The sequence below is a fragment of the Hoplias malabaricus genome, chromosome 16 (genome assembly GCF_029633855.1).
Source record: "Hoplias malabaricus isolate fHopMal1 chromosome 16, fHopMal1.hap1, whole genome shotgun sequence".
Taxonomy (NCBI): domain Eukaryota; kingdom Metazoa; phylum Chordata; class Actinopteri; order Characiformes; family Erythrinidae; genus Hoplias; species Hoplias malabaricus.
In genome coordinates this window covers 9326727-9348491 of record NC_089815.1, presented here as the reverse complement: position 1 = coordinate 9348491, position 21765 = coordinate 9326727, and the positions used below count along the sequence as shown (strand labels likewise).

Genomic DNA, 21765 nt, shown 5'->3' with positions numbered 1-21765 from the left:
ATCAGTAACCTTCCGCCTGCAGTAGAAGTGCTGAGGCTAGGACCACCGCCATTTTGAATGTCTGGTCCGTTCCTCCCTCCGTCTTCAGCACAGAAGAGCGCAGTTGTTTTCTGGTGTCATTGCGGCTGGTGAGTACAGCGTGCGCTGGAGATACGGGAATAAACGGTGCGTTTGGGCGGATAGTGAAATCGGGACTCGCCCGGTTGTTTCTGTCCGTCCCCCGTTAGAGTGGTAGAGAAGGAATTAGTCTTGGGGAGATGGGGTTGAAGTTGGCTCATGTTCGTCTTTTTTTTCCACTCGGATTCTCTGCTACATCTTAAACGAAACAGCCCGAACCCCAGGAGAGTGAACCTAAGAGAAGTATAGTGAGCAAACAATTAGAAACTCGCCGCTGTTGTTAAAGTGTACTCTGGGACTGTCTGCTTTCGCTAAGCTAACGTTCCTCTGCTCGGTTACACAGCGCTGGCTCAGGGAGGCTAGGGGTTAGCTTTAGCTTTCAGCAACTGAGAGATATCAGGCGGCTCCTACTGACACACACAAACCCAAATTAGGCTTTAAATTCACCTTTCTGACAACACCGGCGCCAAATTTAAGCTTTCACTCAGCTCCCTTCAAAATAATGCGTGTGCTTTCATCCGGAAAAGACAGAAAGATAACATTACCGTTAATCCGAGCTGAGGCCTTGCTACACTTTGCTAACGACCCTTTTCCGAGTTTGAAAACGCGCAACTATAAAGACATTAAATAAACAGAGCTAAATAGATAAGGAGGCGAGCTACTGCCTTGTATGTATATCCATAATGAATGTGTTATAAAGTCGCTTTTCATATGAACACATTCCCACAGGTATTTGGAGCTGATGTTCAACTTGACTCTGGGCCTCATTTCGTTCAGCGGCTGATATGACTAAAAGCAATAATACATTTTCATCATATTTACAATTTAGAAGCGTTCATGCTCCTGTCACTTCGGAGGTTTAATATTTCCCCCTGTAGTTATCGCGATGACAGGCTCCAGAAAATTGAACTGTAACTCAGTATTTCGGGTCTCGTATAAAAAACGCATATCGTCCCTATTTATAAAATATATTTTGATGAAAAACTTAGGTTATGTTGGTGTTAGCACGTACCTTGCAGTAAAGCATCAAAATATTTAAAACAACATTTGTGTAGTTAGTGTGAATAACTGATTTTCGTTCATATCCGCTTTTTCAGCCAATGGCGGGTTATCCCGCCCCTCGCATTGAAGGAATAAGGAGGGTGTCAGCCCGAACAGCTTTTTAAACGAGGTTGAGTGGAGGGCACACAATCAGACCAAATGTCCTTTCGTATAACCGGTCTTAAATCTTCTGTAAAGATGGTGGTTTCGATCACGCTGTAACTATTCCTTTGCCCTAGGTATTGACAAACGCTATTGCCTTTTGTTAACTTTTATACCATGTCTGAAATATAAACTATTATGCGCAATACTGCATATCTTTGCCTTGTACTGAGCAACGACCATGTTGAATCTCTGTTCATCAGTACACTAATTGCCTTTGAAAAGACTAAAGGCAGCCCCCCCTTCCCATCTCACTTTTAACGACTCTTCTATTGTAATATACTATTATTTTGCAAAGAGAGAGGATCTTTCACTGTCAGCATTGGCATGAGTCATTATTTAAAACTTGATTGTAATAATAACACACGTTGTTGTTTTTATTGGAGCAACAAAACAAGAGAAAGAGTGATTTAAGACCCCTATCTGATTGAGAAGACAGGAGCATGCCATAACTCTATCAGAGATTCCATGGTTAGATTTTGTCATTAGGAAAACGGTCAGTGACCTAAAACAACACATACAAAGTTGTTTTGTATAAGGTCGACATAAAGGTCATGCAAAACTGAACTATGATGCCTGAGCTACATACATGAGGTTTTTAAGAACTGGAGTAAACCGTAAAAATATAAATTAAATTCTTTCATGTAGTGAAAAGACCTGATTGGAATTTTTTTGTAGATTGTTGAATATAGACCTTTTATATAAAATAATGACATATCGTTTAAAACCACTTAAACTTTCCGTTTGTGGCATTTCCTGTGTTGATTTTTTTTATAGTATTGTGCAAGCAGGGGCGAATAGAGGAAGTTGCCATATGCACTGATAAATGTGTACTTACAGGTTGAGCCCTCTTCTGTGTTAAAATCAAACCTTCAAGTGCAGTGTTTGAATACAGGGTACAGCAAATTTGCATTCTCTCCCTGGAAATATAGGATAAGGCTCTTTTTTTTCCTCTTTCTCTCTCTTTCCTGTACCTCAGAGTATAATTGGTAGGCTTGTTTATAGTGAACCCTCAGGCACAATGAAGTGTTCACTGTTTTAATAACTTGCTGTGAAAAAAATCAAAGTTTATTGCTGAGGTGTTCATATAAGGAAGCAAGCACGTGACTGTGAGGTGTAAAGGTTTTCAGGCTGTTTTTCTGTTTAGTTCAGTATTTTTTCTAAAAGGTACAGAGTAATGTAAAGCTATGAGTAGTTCTTGTTTAGATGTGCAGACAGTAGCCTCCTATTAAACTTGGATTCTGTGTGGATGTTCTTCTCTGGACCACATTAGTACTGAGTGGGACAGTACTCAATGTGTCACTAGGTTGGTTCCCTGTGGGATTTTCAATTGTTTGTTCCTTTTCTGGTTGCTAGGTTCATCCTCCCTCTGACCGATCCCCATTTCTCCAAAGGCAATGTGCACTGCCTAGGTGAACTGTTAAAAATCCTGCTGAGGGCAATGTTGTTGTTCTCTGTGTAAATTTTTGTTCCTTACAAATGTCAAGATAGCAGGACCAAGTTATTTAAAGCTGGAGTAGAATATTTATTTTAAAGCATTTTATGTTTGATATATGTATAGCATATGATAAGCATATATTTATATGAACTTTTTGTCAACATAGAAATTAATAAAGCCATTGCCATGACGATTAAATAGGACAATTTCTGGCCGTCATGGGACAATAAAGACACTCTATGATTATTTTTACCCCTTATTTGAGTGTCTGCTTACCCACTTCATGACCTGCCTGCATGTGCCTGCTCTACAACCTGCATACACTCTCATTGGCCAGGTGCAGTTTTTCACCTGGCTCTACCCACACATCACACAAAGCTAGCAACCTTGCTGCACAAGGCAGAGAAAATTAAACTAACACCTAAACTACTCCAGCACAAGCATACTACATATTATTAACTTTTTTTTTGTATCCGTATGAAAAGAAATTGAGATTATCATTCTGGTCTGTTTTTCCGTTATATATAAATGACCCAAACATTGCAGTATATATATTGAGAGAAAACTAATGAAATGAGAGAAAATAATGAATGAATGAATATTGAGAGAGAACTGTTTGTATTTTTCCGGAATGCAAAGGGCTGTGACCTCTTATTCTGCTTTGATCACTGAATTCTTTCTTGATCTGTGCAGCCAGGCCTTATTGACTGCATTGTTCTCCAAGCTTCCCTTTCTCCATGCCATTACAGTTAAACCAACCTGACATTTCCTCCTAAATGTCATTTGCAATCATCAGCTATGTATTGAACAGGAAGTTTTTCCTATCAAGTTAAGTCATTCCTGCTTTGATGAGGACCTTCCTACTGAAACAAATTTCAAAGGCTTTTCCAAAGAGTTATTTGGCCTCTAGAATATGCCCAAAAGACAATGGTGTGAACTGCAGCCTGTCAGCAAAGTTGGCATAGTTGAACTTACATATTTGAATGACACATGCATCCTTTGGTACTATTTATCATTAATGGCGTGGCTAAATGATGTTTACAGACAGGTATGATGTTGAAACCTGTGTTATTAAGTTTGTTGAACAAATTGATATTAATGCTGTTGTGCTGATTAGTTGTTGCAAACTTGTCTTTAGGCCTGTCAGAATGCCATTACAGCTAAACGCATTCTTGTGATTGTTGCAGCGTGATTAGGGCAAGATGTCTAGTAGGAGACCGTGTAGATTTTTGAATGAGACAGACAAGCTCTGATTATTTCACAGCTTTGCTAATGAGCTGACATACTGTCTTGTCTGTGGTATGGGAACACTTACATCATGGGCACACAATTTGGTGAGGAAAATGAAATGAAAACATGTTCTTTCTTTGTTTGCACTAACGGGTTTGCTGGCCATTGGGTTGCTGTCAAAATCTAAATAATGCCTAGTTTTCTTTGACTTGTTTCATGATCCAAAAAATAGACCATGGCTCATTTAAATGATTTATTTGAAACAGAATTATTTCAGTATTTTGTCAAGTGAATGCTCTGCATTCATCCCACCTTTATGTAATGGATAATTTGAGTTGTGCTGAGTAAGAGAGTAGTACATTTGCCTTCAGTGCTGTTTACTTTTACACTGTCTTTTTAGCAAGCCCTGTTTTCCCTGCAACATCATCAGCTGGTTTGCTGAGAGGGAACAAGATCTTAAAATGTCTTTGTTCAGCAAGTAATCATTGTAGTTTGTCTCTTGCTGTAGCAGCTTAATTATGTGCTGCATGCTAACAGATAAAAGAGACCTGTTTATCTGAGATGGCAAGCTATGAAGCCACTCTCATGAGTGTAGGCAGGGGAAATAAACATTCTGGGCATGTTTGTGGCATGCTGTTTGTAGTTGGAATTGATTAGCATATTGTACATACTCTCTTCAAGCCTTTGGGTGTGATTAAAAGTCTCTCAAGCCATGTTCCTCTCTGTGAAAGGTTGTACATACTTTAGTGTCTTTGTGCCTTCCATCCACTGACTTTGTAAACCCATTTGTGGACATGCATATTAAAGGGGCTCACTTATTACAAGCTATTTCTTCACTGTCTTTCCTCAAGTCAAAGGTAGTGCCAGAAAGCTGTGTCACATTGGATTAAAAATGTCATATCCTTTTAGCCACTGCTAGCAGTGAGTCATTTCCGGCCTCTGAGCTCTGTGTGTGTGTGTGTGTGTGTGTAAACATGTTCAAATTTTTTGCTATCTCTGCCACAGAGCAGTCGTTGAATTTTCAGTCAAAGCTAACTCCCAGCTTATACCTGTGGCTTTGATAAATGACCCATCACTCCCACCTTTGTATCATGCCCCATGTGCACAAGCAATTTGCTGTTACCTTTTTAAAATTTTTAATGAAATAGGCTCTAATCTGATATGACTGCTTTGGTCCTGGCCAACAGAGCCTCTATTTACTTTACTGCACACCTTGCAAAAAAAGGAAGCTGATAAAATAGTGCTTTGTTGTGTGTGTACTGTGAAGGCAGTTGTTTAAGATGGTTGCCATCTCTGGCCAGGTGTTTAAACTGCGGTCTGCTCTTGTAGTTTTTTTTTTTTTTTTGGTAACATTAACCTCAACACATTCTCATGCATCAGGTTTTAATACTTTTGCTAATCCCTCACCTTAAGGTTAATCTTGTTTATTTCTCTTGTGTCCTTGTCTATCAGGAAATCCATTAAATACTGGACTTTAGTTTTGGTTCATATTTGTTGTTTTAAAAGCAGGTTGTTGATATTACTCAGCCTACCAAGCTGAGTGTGAATAGGTGAGAATGTAATCTTAGCACTACGCATGTGCTTCTTTAATTTTTAATTGGATCCTAGCACACTGAAACCTTAGTACGAACCTCTGAAGCCTCATGAAGAAGGAATGGAATTTCACATGGTTTCACTGTTATCCATCACAGCTGTTGAGCATGATGAGCATGATCGTCCATTTTTGTGCATGCATTTAATGTTTTTAGTAGTAGCATAGCCTGTGTGAAGCATTTGTCAAATGTTGTGCCCCCATTGTGATATTTAATGATATGCAGGGCTCTACAGATTAAGGACTTGCTGAGCTTGATATTTGCAATTTGCTAAAGGAAGGACTTTTTTCAAAGTGACTACAGTTGTGCATAATATAGGTCTAGCTTACTTTTAGTTATTTTGTCTAAAGAATAACAACATTTGTAAGGGAGCAATAAGTGTCAAACATTCAGAAATGCAAAGATTTTATAAAACAGAAGGATCTTGAAGAGAATATTCAGTTAAAGCTAAATCTGGCTGTAATTTTTAAATAGCTGGTAATGACTGCTCTAGTTTTACCCTTGTAACATGGATTAAGCCTAGTCTTGGGCTATATCATCCTTCCAATTGAAAACCACAATTCAAAATGTTGTGTAGTCCATGGCTAGACTTAAAGGAAACATTTGTGGGGAAACACTGCACTAAGCTCCACGACTTTTTAAAGTGGAATGTATGTTTGAGGGGAAAATGACTGCTTGTATGTGTTGCTTAAGTGGAACTTGTCTTTAGGTTTTTATTCACTGTTTGAAATTCCACATAAAATCCTCATTTTTGGTTTGTGCTTTACAACATTTGGAGTCCTGTCCAGTGGAAAGAGAGGTGGATCTTTTAATATACTGATGAAGTTTGTCAGTATTTAATTTGTCCACAGTTTACTATAGTGCTCCCTACTGTCACTCGAATCATTTCAGTTTTACAACCCTTCATACAGTACTGTTAATTAAGAATTTTTTGGAATCTGACCTTGGTAATCTTATCTTGTTTCATAGCTCAGATTGAACATTTTTGAACATAATTTGTTTTGATGTGATTGGTGTTGCTGAAATAAGATTTATTGTTTGTTCACAGAAAAATTCTGTGGTTCTTAAAACCCATGTTTGATTGAAGTCTTCAGATTCTAGAATTCTTAGCTGCATGCTGGTGATAGGCAAATATTAATCTATAGTAATGGGTTCTATTCTTGTAATTAGCTATAAGAGCGCTATATTTAAAGTCAAAAATGTAGATTAAGCTAAATTACAATTTATTTTTTATAAAAATTTATTTTGGACTTTGAAGCCTTCAAAAGCACAATTTACCTTTGACCAAGTTACTTGTAAGCTAGAGTTTGCAGCAACTGTCTCTTACTACTGACAGCGTAAAGTGATCTCTCATTTATCTTAGTAAATGTGCCTAATGTTACTGCTTTAATGGCTTATTGGCTGGCATTTTGCCTTCATTGCAGAGGATGCCAGCTCCGATCAGACTTCGGGAGCTCATCCGGACCATCCGGACAGCTCGGACCCAGGCAGAGGAGCGAGAGATGATCCAAAAGGAGTGTGCTGCCATCAGGTCATCCTTCAGAGAAGAAGACAATACTTACCGGTGTCGAAATGTGGCAAAGCTGCTATATATGCACATGTTGGGATACCCAGCACATTTTGGTCAGGTATATCAAGTACTGTCTTGAATACATTCTGCTGTCAATTCTGGAAGCAATGCTATAGAATGTCTAATGTTGTGCCTTTGTGAATTTAGCCATTTTTGATATGTCATATCTCATTTTCCAGTTGGAGTGCCTGAAGCTGATTGCATCACAGAAGTTCACAGACAAGCGAATAGGGTACTTGGGGGCCATGTTGCTGCTGGATGAGAGACAAGATGTTCATCTACTTATGACAAACTGCATTAAGAAGTAAGCAAATAAGCAAAGAAGTAAGCAACAACTGCAGTCAATTAGTTGTTTTTATATTGTTGGCATCTGACTGTTTAGATAGTTGTGTTTCATATCTAATTTGGTAAACCACAATCAAAGTGAAGTGTCCTCTACCTGCTCTCTTCTCTCATGTTAGTCCTCACTGCCAGGCACATACGCAGGTCCAATATTTGCATCAACAGCTGTCCCAATGCTTTACCTTACTCATAGCCAGCTCCTGCTTCTTTGTACTTCTGAAACATTTAGTGGTCCCTCAAATTGTGTTAACTTTTTGTTGTTTCTTATTTTTTGTTTTTCTTGTCTTATTGTGTTCTCTGTAGTGATTTAAATCACAGTACACAGTATGTCCAAGGACTTGCTTTGTGTACACTGGGTTGCATGGGTTCATCAGAAATGTGTCGTGACCTGGCTGGGGAAGTGGAGAAGCTTCTAAAAACATCCAACTCCTACTTAAGAAAAAAGGTAGTTTACTGCTTTCGTGTCCTGTACAGTGATGTGTTGCTGACTTTCTATTGCAGCAGGATGAGTGAACTTTTAAGATCATGAGATTCTGTCCCTGCAGGCAGCTTTGTGTGCAGTTCATGTAATTCGCAAGGTCCCAGAGTTGATGGAGATGTTTCTGCCTGCAACAAAAAACTTGCTGAGCGAAAAGAATCATGGTGAGGGGAACAAACGTATTGTATGTTGTCATGTCAATATATAATTTTAGATTTCAAAATTATTTTATTTTATTCAAAGGCAACTAGTCCATAGACATTTTATTTTTTAATCCTTTGGTAGGGGTTCTCCACACATCTGTTGTTCTACTCACTGAAATGTGTGAACGAAGTCCTGATATGCTCACTCACTTTAGGAAGGTATGTAGCCATCCTGTAACATTTTGTTTATTAGTTTGTTTTATTGTTTGTTTGTTTTTCCTTTTTCTTTTTTATTGGGTGCTAACTTGCGTCACTGCTGAAGTATCGTTGCTCTGTATAACAATATTTTAGTAATTTGACTAGTAGATGTAGATGCTCTTTTGACTCTTGCACTGTATTTTCAATGGAGGTGAATATGGGCTCTCCCCCTCCTGTTTTCTGTATGTATTTTGCTATGCTCTGCCTCAGCCTGAACTGCTGTGCCAACACGCCCACCTCTCATACTCATGATCGTAACATTTATTTTAAGCTCTTTTCTGAAAGTGAACTCTCTTTCTTCCAGCTCCCCCCCCTAACATCTACTTCATATTTTTTCTGTCATTTGTCTTTGTTACAATTCCTGCATTGTGTTAGAATGAAAAGGTAAGAGGACATTCTGGTTTCATAGCTGGTGCATGCTCTTAAAGAATTTCACCTCACCGTGGTCACTGTAGATGTAGTTCACTTCCTGATTTTTCAAGTTTTTTGGGTTTTTTCTTAATTATTATATTTATTCATTTATTTGTCTTTTTCAATGTTGTTTTTTTTAGTTTGGGTTCTGAATGTCATCACAAGACTTTATAATTTGTATTTTATTAGTAATCCAGCATTCACCATTTAGACCTTATTAATTGCCATTCATTTGATAGACATTGATTTTTGATAAAGACTGTTTGAGCTGTTTGTTTGTCTCACAGGCACAGATAAAATTAGGCATTAGCCTAAAACTAACATGGGATCAAATGTAAATGGAACCGTGGTTATTGCTGATTATATAGGTCATGGAATTTGGGTAAATCCCATAAAATTATAATCATGACTGATTCATCCATTTAATTGACTTACCTTGAACATCCTAACCAACTAATTTCCTGTCTTAGAGCTAGAGTACCCCTACACTACACATTCTTGTGTTGTCACGGTTCTGACATACATCTATTTAACTTGATCTTATTAGCTGTTTATTTTATTAAAATGTTTTAGCAAAAGGAAATGCACAGATGTGCGGTGTAGGAATGCCCCAGTTCCAAGATTGGGAAATCCTGTCCTAACTGAATGCGTTTTAAAAAAAAATCCAGACCGTTGTAAAATGAAATCACCCCATTGTGTTTACAGTTGCTCCCCTATTTTACTTGTTTTACTTTGCTGTGTGTAGCTGTTTTGCTTTATTTACAGTTTTAATGTAATATACTCTTGAAAGTATTTGCTCTTTTTTTGGTGTTTCTTTATTATTTTTTTATTATAATTTTTTTTTACTGAACTTTTCCTAGCTGGTTCCACAACTGGTGCGAATCCTGAAGAACCTGATCATGTCTGGTTACTCTCCTGAACATGACGTTTCTGGCATCAGTGACCCATTTTTGCAGGTATACCTCACACAATTTTGGTGCTATTCTCATTACTACCAACATTGGGGGGCTTTAATTTTTTTATTTTATTTATTTATTTATTTATTTCGCATCCTACATCCAGTCAACTCATTGCACATTGTCCTCTGGATTAATTTCAGGTCCGGATATTAAGGCTACTGAGAATTCTGGGGAAAAGTGATGATGATTCTAGTGAGGCCATGAATGACATTCTTGCACAGGTGAAGCATTTGAATAAAGTGTTTACAGCTCAATGTTGTAAGCAATTGAACAGTTAAAAACATTCTTTTTCTTGACCTCTAGGTTGCAACAAACACAGAAACAAGTAAAAATGTAGGCAATGCAATCTTGTATGAAACTGTTCTCACCATTATGGACATCAAATCAGAGAGTGGATTAAGGGTAAGTGGGGCATGCTTTTGTTTATGATGTTTTGTTTAGAATGTCACTTTGTTTCTGAACGTGTTTTTGTTCATATGACAGGTATTAGCCATAAACATCCTGGGACGTTTTCTTCTAAACAATGATAAAAACATCAGGTAATGATTTTTCTTTTTCATTTACAAGGTACAGTTACCACAGTAGCAGACCTAAATTATTATTATTTTTTTAATCGTATAAATTTCAGTGTCAATTTGAATAATTTAGTTTCATTAAGGTTAATTGAATAAAAATATCCACCTCGTATGATATTAATGATGGTAATAAAAGCCATATTGAAGCAATCTCAAGTAGTTGGAATTGGCATTTTGCATCAAAGATATTTTTCTCTTCATTCTCTCTTTACAGATATGTGGCATTAACATCTTTACTGAAAACAGTGCAGACAGATCATAATGCAGTGCAGAGGCATCGGAGCACAATTGTGGACTGTTTGAAAGACCTGGATGTGTCCATCAAAAGGTAATTCATTAGTTCTTGCTTATTTTCTCTGTTCTGTCTCTGTGAATAGCATGGTAGTGAAAGACTACCTGTGGTCTGTTCTCCTCCATAGACGTGCAATGGAGCTGAGCTTTGCCTTGGTTAATGGCAATAACATCCGTGGCATGATGAAGGAGCTGCTGTATTTCTTGGACTCCTGTGACCCAGAGTTCAAAGCTGATTGTGCATCAGGGGTCTTCTTGGCTGCTGAGAAGTAAGTCTGAGCTTTAGTCCTCCTGCTGTGCTCAAAGAAAACACAGCACTGAAGGTTTTAGAGGTGGTTTGTGTGCAGAGCAGTGGGTGTTGAATTCAGTACCATATTTTTAAAGTACAATAAAAGCTGAGAATAGTGGAAATCTGTCTGTTTTCTATCTTGTCTGTCCACACATACACCATGGATTTGAGTTGCTTTGTTTAAATTGAACTGTGTGGAAAACCCACTTGCCTAGTAGATTTTTAAAGACTTGTAGACCAGAGCTTGCAACCAGTGAATAAAGATGCTGTGTGATGAATAAATGAGTGATCCATCGTCAGAGCATAACGCTGTTGACACATTCATTTCTCTGACAGCATTACTTGCAAACAGACAAATAGTAGAGCTTAGTTTAATCTGTTGTGACTAGTGTTTTACTATATTTGATTACATGTTGATGTTTCCGAAGGTGTGCTTGAAAATTAATTCTGAAATTGAATTTGAATTTTTGTATATTTGAATTATATTAACTGGTGTTTGTAATTGATTACGTTTATGTTAAAAACAATGCTCTGTTTGTTTAATTAAAAAAATAATAATTATAAATAAAACAAAAAAAAGATTCATAATTCAGATCATGAATCTAGGCCAGAGGTGAACAATCCAGGCTTCCTAGGATAGAGTTATTCAACACAACGTTTAAGTGAACACATCTGAATGTTAATGCCGCTTTAACCAGTTCAGTTGCCCAGCTTTTCTGTTTAACATTACAAGAAAACATGCATAATCTCCAGATTATTAAAGCCACAGAACATTGCTTAGTATTTTAAACAAGACAGTGTAAGTGTATGATCATGGAAATCCTGTTACTGTCTGTTCAGACCAAACTGCAAAACTGAATCACTGTATTGAAATGAAGTTCAAGCAACTGGTTTATTAACCAGAAAACATTGATAATGGAACCAGTAATTGATTTAGAAATATTTACTTTTCTGTATAAATTTTGGCAGTATATCGCAATTCTGCTCTTGGCTTTTTAACATGTTAAATGCTTGTGCCACTTCTGTTTAACCTTATACAACCTAACCCAAGTGCTCACCAGAAAGAAAAGGCTTAGGGCAGGTTTTGGGAGAAACCTAGGAGACGGCTGTCTTGATTGGTGGCCGTGAGATGATGGCACAGTGGTTTGTTGATGCTGCATTCAGTCACACTATGGAAATTTACTTTTCCTGAGAAACCCATGTGGTTCAACTCTGGCCTAGATTCATATGAGATGAATTTAAAAGGTCTGCATTCATGGATCTGAATTTCTTAAATGTAAATATTTTACCACCTCGTAATTTAAAAATTCACATAAAAAGCATTGTTAAACTTCAAATTCATAATTTGTGACATTATATCCAGTTTATCAAATGAGTTTAATTTCACCATTAAATCCATTAATATCACCATTAAAATTAAGAGTTCCCTCTTTATATTTGTGTGTGTATGTGTAATCTAACACAATGTACTGAGTGTGCCAGACTAATTTAATTTTAGTTTTGTCATGTCCACAAATGTTTGGTTAGTCTCCTTGTGTTATACGTAAGCTCACTTCTCTCTTTTTAAGGTAATTTTCTTGAAAATGTTGACTATATAGAAAAGAGCAGAACTTGCGGTTTGAAAATTAGCTCTTTCCATTTGTCGTGATGTTAATCATTGTTAGCTAAACTGGTTTCCTGAACGGAAATTCAAGTTTGTATTGTTATTATAGTGCTCCAAGCAATGCGAGTAAAGAAATTGACGTACCATAAATCTTTTTCAGGAATAAACATTTCAGGTCATTCAAAGGCTTTGAACTACATTTGTATAAGTTAATCAGTTAAAACATTTAGCCTATTAGCTTGAAAAAGTTGTGGCTGGCTTCATGTGTTTTGGAGGATAAAGTTGATATGTACTTCTACAGAAAACACACTTTTGCATATTCTAATATCTAATGAATCCAAAAATAAATTGAAAATGTGGCATGTAAAAACCTTATGGCATATATGTGTGTGTGTGTGTGTGTGTGTTTGTGTGTGTGTATGATATGCCAGTTTAAACTGTTCACTTTTTTGTAAGTCTGTAAGTGCCATTTACTTTAGTTCACATGCATTAACTTTATACTTCGAAAAAATGAACAAACATACTTTTACTGTGAATATTCAAACTTGTGTATAAAGCTATATATTTAAAACTTATGTTTGTGTGTTTTTTTTCCCTTCTCTTTCTCTCTGTCTATCTATTCAAGGTATGCACCCTCCAAAAGATGGCACATAGACACCATTATGAGGGTGTTAACAACGGTAAAATATTACGCAATTTTAGACTATAGCTTAGTTGTGTCAAAATGTAGACTGAAGTCATTGCTAGGTTTTTAGTGACATTTTAAAATGATAGATATTATATCCATTGCTTGCTGTTGCATGTTGATAATGATAATACGTTGTCTGAAATTAATTTATTTTGTAAATTTATGTTGACAGCAGCTGCACTTAAATGGTTAATTCATTAAGACATTACTGTGCTGTGTAAGGATACGATATCTTTTGTATCTTATAGGCAGGGAGTTATGTCAGAGATGACTCCGTCCCAAATCTCATCCAGCTCATCACAAACAGTGTGGAGATGCATGCTTATACTGTACAAAGGCTCTACAAAGCTCTTCTGGATGACATATCACAGGTAAAAGCCCTGTGTATGGTTTTTTTTTTTCTTCCCCCCCTTCCCTTCTTCTTTCCCCCCTCTTTATTATTACCTATGTATTTTGGCTGAAAGAATGTATAAAACCTTTTTTCTGTTTTTCCTATAGCAACCCCTCGTGCAGGTTGCGTCTTGGTGCATAGGGGAGTATGGAGACCTACTGGTCTCAGGCCAGTGTGAAGAAGAGGAGCCCATCCAGGTTAGCCTACATGACACATTCTTTGACAAATGCACACGTACATACTATCTTGCCTAGTAACAAAAATTATTTATGGGCACAGGTTACAGAAGATGAAGTTTTAGATGTTTTGGAAGGACTCCTTGTTTCCAACTTGTCCACCCCTGTAACCCGAGGTTATGCACTGACTGCTATCATGAAACTGTCCACACGTTTCAGTAGTGTGAAGTAAGTAATTTTGTGAACCACAAAGTATATAAAATTAATTTACACATTTATTTATATTTATTATTTGTTTATATTTACTTATATCCCCATGCTCATTTGTTTCATTTACATTTTCCAGCCGAATAAAAAAAGTGGTGTCGATATATGGTAGCAGCATAGATGTGGAGTTGCAGCAGAGAGCTGTGGAGTACAATGCACTTTTCAAGAAATACGATCACATGAGGTAAGAGCTGTGTTCCTCACTCTCATTGGCCACAGAAGATTAAATCAGTTAAACATGCTTGCTAAGACAGGTCTGGTTACAAGCCTTGGTCCACATCAGTTTGCACCGTTTCATGTGCCTTTTGTAAACAAGGGTGGGCTTTTAAAATGTGAAATAAATTAAGAAAACATTCTTTGTGCGTTTGTATTCCACTACTGCGTCTTAAAAACTACTGTGATTTCCCTTATACATTTTTTTAAGGATTAATAATTTGCACTATTCTTTCATCTCTCAAGGCCTGCCTTACTAGAGAGAATGCCTATTATGGAGAAAACAGCCACTAATGGCCCTACAGAGATTGTACAGACAAACGGAGAGACAGAATCTTCTGCACTGGACTCAAAACACTTGCCCAGCATTAATCAGCCAACGAATCAAGTAAGGCATCCTATTGTTAGATCAATTACTTTAAATGTGTCCTATTCAGACATGATTTAAAATTTGTGTTTAACTTGTTTAGTTGGAGAACTGTGCTCTTCATCCAAAAAATAAATGTAATGTATGTAGGAAAAAAAACAGCTTAAGTTTAAAAAAATTTTTTATTTCAAATCAGTGCTTGTTTTCTGTTCTGCAGGCAAATGATTTATTGGACTTACTGGGTGGTAATGACGTTGTGCCCGTAATCCAGACACCCCTGCCGACTAAACCTGCCTCAGCTGGGGGAGAGCTACTCGATTTGTTGGGAGATCTATCGCTGTCTGGTAGGCTAGCACTCATTTCCTAAGCTTCAAATACATGCTGTAGTTAATAGCTCACATCCATGTAGAATTTAGTCTTTTTGCCACTCCAGTGTCGCTTTTGTTTGATCACAACATAGAGTAGATCTGTATTGACAGGAACATGGTGCTTCATGTCTTCGTTGCTCCCCTAATTCCTACCCACACCAGTCTGTTCCTCCACGCTTCATAGGTGGTCCAACCCCTGCCCCTGCTCCCTCCGTGCCCATCACCCAACCCACTTTCCTACTGGATGGCCTATCCTCACAACCCCTCTTCAATGACACTGCAGCAGGTGAGCTCACTGCAATGCCCCATTTGTCCCAGTGACTGTGCTTTTAGACACTGACTCAGCAAAACATAAAAGAAGCAGACCTCATACTTCTCGTTCTTCTTTTGAAGGTATCCCTCCAATGACTGCATACAACAAGAATGGCCTGAAAATTGACTTCACATTTGAAAGGTCCAATCCTAATCCCAACATTTCAGTAATCACCATTCATGCCTCCAACTCTACTGAGGTGGACATGACAGACTTTGTATTCCAAGCTGCAGTACCAAAGGTCTGACACATTACAATATATTTGTTTCATTACAGTAGATGTCTTCCTTTATCTATTGTTGTTTATGGGCTGCATTGTTGCTGTCTCGCACATGCTTTCACACTTAAACTCAATATGTTTTCATATTTTTGTGCAGACATTCCAACTGCAGCTCCTCTCCCCCAGCAGTAACATTGTTCCAGCACTCAACCAGGGAAATGTCACACAGGTCATCAGGGTCCTTAACCCACAGAAGGTGAGACCTGTAGTGAATAATGATTAAACGTTGGGTTGCTGCTTGTGTTTTTTGCCAGTGACTGGATTAGGTACAGAATAAAGGCTACAGTGAATCAGCTGTTGAAACTCAGGTTAGATTAAGTTGGTTAAAATGTCTTTTTCATGGCAACAGGAACTGTGCTGATCATGAACTCTTGGATTAATGTTTTTGCAGTTCTTGAAAAAGTCTGACTTCTAATCTTTTTCAAAATTACAGCAACAGCTGCGAATGCGGATCAAGTTGACGTACACGTTCAAAGGTGCACCTGTTCAAGACTTGGCCGAGGTGAACAACTTCCCCCCTCAGTCCTGGCAGTGATTTCGCTGTTGCTCTTGATCTTAAAGACCCCCATCAAGGGAACTATGGGAAAGATCACCCTTACCCATCCTCGACTGATCCCTCCTGTGACATCATTGCATGGGAAGCAGTGGAATCTTATACACACACACACACCCACACACACACACCGAGAGAGAGTTGATGGTATGAAGACCATGACTATTACAACGACAATGATGAACCATCCCCCAGAAACATCTCAAGACATATCCATTTTATAAACTGCCCCCTCCCCCTCTCTGATTTGGTCTTGCCACAATTTTTGCTTTTCTGTGTTTTTGTCGGTCTCTTCCTTTTCTCACTTGTGCTCAGGTGTTTACCTCAGTGCGCACACAAACACACGCATACTTACATGCATCCCAATTTTGTCCCTTTCACTGTCTGTAAATTTAATTTATCAATTTCATGGTCACTCTGGAGAGGAGCTTGTTGGTATGAGCACTTGTTTGCTTTGTTTATTCTTGTTGGATTTTCTCTCGTTTTTAATCTTGATTGTTGGATGGGTTAGGGTCATTTTTAATAGAAAAAACTTTATGAATTATTATATAAATTGCATAGTCTATGAATGTTTGCACCTTGTCCAACTGTCACTGGCTTTTCAGAGTGTAGAGGAACACGGTTTGTGATGGGGCTTGAAAGTAATCATTGCGTGGCATTTTATTACCTCAAGAGTCCAATTGTCTCTTTACTGATCTTGTGATGTAAAGAATATCAGATTAATGCTCCAAATGGAACCTATGTGGTTGATTTGCCATGTTCATTCAGAATCATATGTTGCACAGCATGCATGTTATTGCTGTCATTTGTTGACACCACTTTCAAGATTTGTCCATGAATACTTGACAGTTTAACATCATGATTACACGTTAGGTGTCCACTTTTAAACCCAATATATTATCTTGAGTTGTTAATTTAATGCTGATGGACTAAAGTTTGGTAGCTTAGAAGATATGGATGTTGATAATGATCCCCTTCTAGGTCTATTTGTGTCACAAATTGGCATACTACTAATTCTGCCCAAGAATAAACTTAAACTTACTAGACTTTCCTAGGTGATAGAACAGTCGTTCCACAACCTTCTCTTATCTGGCATTGCGTTTTTGTTAGGCTGCATCTGTGTCAAAATACGTGGAATTTGAGGTATGGAAACTTAAGTTGGTCTGTATAAGGAATCGCATGGCATATTGGTACAATTTTCAGGTGATAAAAGCAGCAAAAGAGAATTTAGGTCAATGTTCCAGTGTCAACAATTATCAAAAAACAAAATAAATTTGAATTGATTAAAGGCAGTGTTGATCCAGGTGTTGACAGCATAGATGAAAATATACACTGTAGGTGCAAGCCATTTTGAATGTAGTTATATGCACTGAATGGATTTACTAGTTTGTTCTTTTTTTTTTTTTTTTTTTTTTTTTTCTGCAGCGATTTTGAAGTAAACATTTATTGCCTGATTTCAAAGCGATGTGCCTTTTGCCAAAACTGGTAGAACTACAGTCCTGAGATGTCTTGAGTGTGACTAGCAGCAAATGATGCCACAGGAGAAAGCAAAAAGAGTTTTCAATCTGTAAAATGAAGGACATTGACTTTACATTTCACATTAAGTTCTATTCATAGAGGGCTCTAATCGTTATGGCAGACACTGAGCATGTACCCTAGTGTGTCTACATCTTTGTGTAAGATGCAGATGCAAGGCTGTCTTTTCTCATAGGGTGAAGACAGGTGGAAACAGTAACCTAAATACCTCACACCTATTATAACTTTTATGTTTAAAGCTGGCAACAGTACCATGATAGATTTATCAAATTATATGCATGTTTTCAAGCCATCTTGGGGACAACCCTAACCTTCATAAGTCCACCACATAACTAACAAACTTACCCGGCTCTCTTGCTGCTCTTCATTCAAGTCTTCATATACACACAGTGACCAGATTTTACAAATTAATATTCACTATGCCTCATTATTTGAGTTTGGTGACCAAATCAGAGATGTTTCTTTTGGCTTTGGAAATACTTGTGAGCAATGTTATGTGTATATGGAGAAAGACTTTGTTCTGTTACTTTATTGTTCTTTCAGAATTTTTTTTTTTGACTTTTGGCTATTTCTGTACATATTGAGGGCTTTTAAGATGCAACTGTCCTTGTCATCCCATTTTTTTTAAAAAGCTATTTTCTAAAACTTCCTTCCAGTACTGCACAGTAATCATACTCAGAATCATAGTCTAATTTAACAACTTCCCTGTTTGATTGTTTATTCAGATGAAAATGTATTATCTGCTGCCTGTACATTGTATATAATTGTAAAAGATTACAAAAAAAAAAACAAATTAAATAAACTCCAATGTGAAGACCTGTGGAGATTAGTTAGGGCCTCTACTTGTACACAAGTGTAAAGAATCAACCTTGCATTTCATTTACTCTTGATTTCAACTTGTGGTTTCATACTCTTCCCTTTTGTTGATTGAGTAGATTGCTTGATTGGTGGTTTATGTGATGCACTACTGAAAGGAGGTCTTGCAGTGCAATGTGGGGACATTTTGTGAATGCATTTTTCCACCTGCTCTGCCCCATGCCCCAACCCAAAGTCCATCCTCTCACTTGAGTTGCTTACTCTTATGAAAAGAAACCGGATTTATGTGCCAGCAGAACTGCAGTAAAAATTCATAAGTTGCTTGTTGGTTTTGTCACTTTATAGTAGTTTTTTTTTTGTTTGTTTGTTTTCTTCCCCCGCCCCCATTTTTGGTGCCTCTACATTTTCCAGATATACCCCATTAAGCCCAGCCCCACACAGATTGATACAGTTAGTGATGAAATCACTTATTCTTTGGCTAGGTCTTTAGATGATTTTGTTTTTAAATAGGTGTATTGTGTCTGCGTACATACCATCTCAAAGTCTTTTGTTCCTGTACTGGATTCACAAAGCAGGGGCAGACGAATGAAAAGTGAAGAATCCTTACGTCATCGACTGTCCTGAATGTTTCTCTATCACTGTGTACCAGCCACTGAATACATTTAACATGTGAACTGTAGTCATACAGTGTTTATCATTCTAACATGATGGGTAAATGTTTATAAGGGCACTACATGTATGTGAATAAAGGAGAGGGGAAATGAACAGAAACCTTAGGGAAACATGCTGCTTTTTAGACTTACTTTATTCAATCAACTCAAAGGTGTGCGTGTGTTTGGAGAGAACCCTGAGAGAAGTGCAAGAGGTGCAGTGTCTTGTCTGGGTGCACTTTCAAGCTGTTGAGCATATTTTATTTTTTGGCTGCGATGATTTTTTTGACTCTCAGCTTCGGAGATGCATGTGTAAACCAATTGTAAATAGCGTCATTTTTACTCCTTCTGCAAACATCCTGTCAACACGAAGTTTCGATCCTTAAGGTTCACCCTGCTTCCCTAACATCTTGACATATGCTGACCTGACCTTTTTCCAAAAGAAATTTAATGTTCTGTTAACTCGAGTAAACTTTGACTGAGGTTCTTTCTTTCCTAGGCTGGAGGTTGGTTATGGGACCTGGCTATAAAACCATTCATTTGGATGTAGTTGTTTGACCAGGTGTACGCTCATAAATCACATGCTTGGATGATAACCTCCTCCATCCAAATCCCTTCTTTGTATACTGTAAAAGCTATTGGTTGTTCTTTTGGACTTGTATCTATACATGTGGCTCCTTCCCTGCTGTTTTACACTTGCTATCTGACCACAACCAAACATATGCAGGGTGAGAGAGGTGGATATTCTCTTGACTTTTTTGCCCCAATGAGTTTGACATGCTGAATTGAATCACATTGTCCCGTGTCTTCAAAGGAGTGAGTGCTGGACTGAAAATAATTTGTGAAGATGATGAATGAAAATAACTTGTAATCTATTACATGGGATATTTTAGACTTATGCTGTGTATTATTGTCTTTTGGGTTGGAGAAAATGATGACCACAAGAAATAAAAAAGTCAATACTAACATTGTATTATGTAGTATGATTATTAGTAGTTGTACTCTGACATAGACCAAATCAGTTATGATCTGCAGACATGATCTGGTGTGTTCCTTGGAAACTAACAAAATCAGAATTGTGCGCAGTGATGCACATGGAACCCAGACATTCAAAGTTCTTTAGTAGCTCTAAAAGATACATCACATGAAATAGTTACACAATGCCATTATCAGGATTAAAACAGAAAGGGATGGTAAAAACATGGATATATTTGCGCTGTAGATGTAACCCCTAGTTCTTATAACCAAATGGAATCATGTCAGCTTTTTTAAGGCAAAACACGCAATGAATTCCACTTTAAAATATTGGAACCTAGAAATGCTTTGAGAATAGATCCAGTTCAAACACAACACGTCTGCCCTCTTGTGGGAAAATGGCAGAACCACAGTATGCTGCATTATCCTGTACATCTGTGCTGTAAGATTACCTCAGTATATATTGTACCTTTCCTGGAAGTTATTAAATGAATTTACTCTTAATTTTATCTATTTGTTTAGAGGTGGGGGTGGCAAGGTTGTGCAACAGGTAGTGTTTCTGGGCTTGGCTGTTCAAACCCCACCCCAGCTAACTGTCTGTGATGAGATTTTTTTTTATTTTTTCCTCCCACAGTCCAAGACACATGGCCATACGTGGATTGGCTATTTAAAAGTGTCTGATGCCCTGTGATGGTACTGTTACCCCATCCAGAGTGTCTCCCTGCCTTTCGTCCATTATTTCCAATTGTATGCCCTTGACCCATTACAACCCAAAATAAAGACGTTATAGAAAAGAAATGAGTTAACATTTTGGTGTTTGCATTTGTACACTGATGAGCCACAAGATTAAAACCACTGAACAATGAAGTGAAAAACCTTTTACAACAGCACCCTTCAAGGGGTGGATGAGAAATATTAGACAAGTGAATAGTCAGTTCTTGAAGTTAATGCATTGGTAGCAGGAAAATGGGCAAGTGTAAGCATCTGAGTGCTTTTTATGAGGGCCAAATTGTGATGGTCATAATGTTTTGGCCTGAGCATCTCCAAAACAGCAAATCTTCTATTGTGTTTTTGTATACAGTGGTCAGTACCCACCAAAAATTATTTGAAGGGAAATAAAATCTAGCTGAGAAGTGCTACTGTTGCACAAACTGCTAAAAAAAAGAAATAATAGTGTATTTCTGTCGGCTGATTATGGGTTTCTGTGCCCATGTTGTCCCCGTTGTGTCCCTTGCACATCAGAGAGCCTTAGGCGTCCATCATTCACTGGTTCTTCTTCCTTGGGTCACATTTGGTGTGTAGTAATTATGGTAAACTAAGAATACACCCCACAATACCTGAAGATTTGCAGATGATCTGACCAAAACATTAAGACCACCACAGTCTGGCCCCCTAAACATGTCCATTTTTCCTTCTTCCATTTCCTAATATATAATTTATATAACCTTTGATAGGTGTCACTGTAAGCATATAATGTTTATTCATTTAACCTGTGAATCGTTTTACTTTTGTGGCTAAAATTTGTATTTATTTACAAACCCATTTTCCAGGAAAGTATGAATGTTTTGTAAAATATAATAATAACATTGGCGACTCAAAAGTGTCCGTAGGTGTGTGTGTGTGAGTGAATGTGTGTGTGTGTCTGTGTTGCCCTGTGAAGGACTGGCACCCCC

General features: G+C 37.6%; 1 protein-coding gene across 1 annotated transcript; it reads left to right on the top strand.

Annotated features, from left to right (window-relative positions):
• On the top strand, nt 1-20839 carry ap1g1 (adaptor related protein complex 1 subunit gamma 1). Its single transcript, XM_066648171.1, has 23 exons — nt 1-128; nt 7005-7208; nt 7330-7454; nt 7796-7937; nt 8038-8134; nt 8256-8332; nt 9643-9738; nt 9882-9962; nt 10045-10143; nt 10225-10280; nt 10531-10644; nt 10736-10876; nt 13125-13179; nt 13436-13558; nt 13686-13775; nt 13858-13982; nt 14101-14205; nt 14481-14622; nt 14819-14945; nt 15154-15255; nt 15363-15523; nt 15660-15758; nt 15996-20839. The coding sequence occupies exons 2-23, from the start codon at nt 7008-7010 to the stop codon at nt 16095-16097; spliced, it is 2460 nt and encodes an 819-aa protein (XP_066504268.1). The 5' UTR covers nt 1-128; nt 7005-7007; the 3' UTR covers nt 16098-20839.
• Nucleotides 20840-21765: the final 926 nt, after the last annotated feature.

Excerpts from the sequence above, each read along its gene's own strand:
- ap1g1 (XM_066648171.1), top strand. The coding sequence starts at position 7,008 with ATGCCAGCTCCGATCAGACTTCGGGAGCTCATCCGGACCATCCGGACA. Across the intron at positions 8,333-9,642 it reads TGCTCACTCACTTTAGGAAG|CTGGTTCCACAACTGGTGCG; the intron begins GTATGTAGCCAT and ends AACTTTTCCTAG. Across the intron at positions 13,983-14,100 it reads ACACGTTTCAGTAGTGTGAA|CCGAATAAAAAAAGTGGTGT; the intron begins GTAAGTAATTTT and ends TACATTTTCCAG.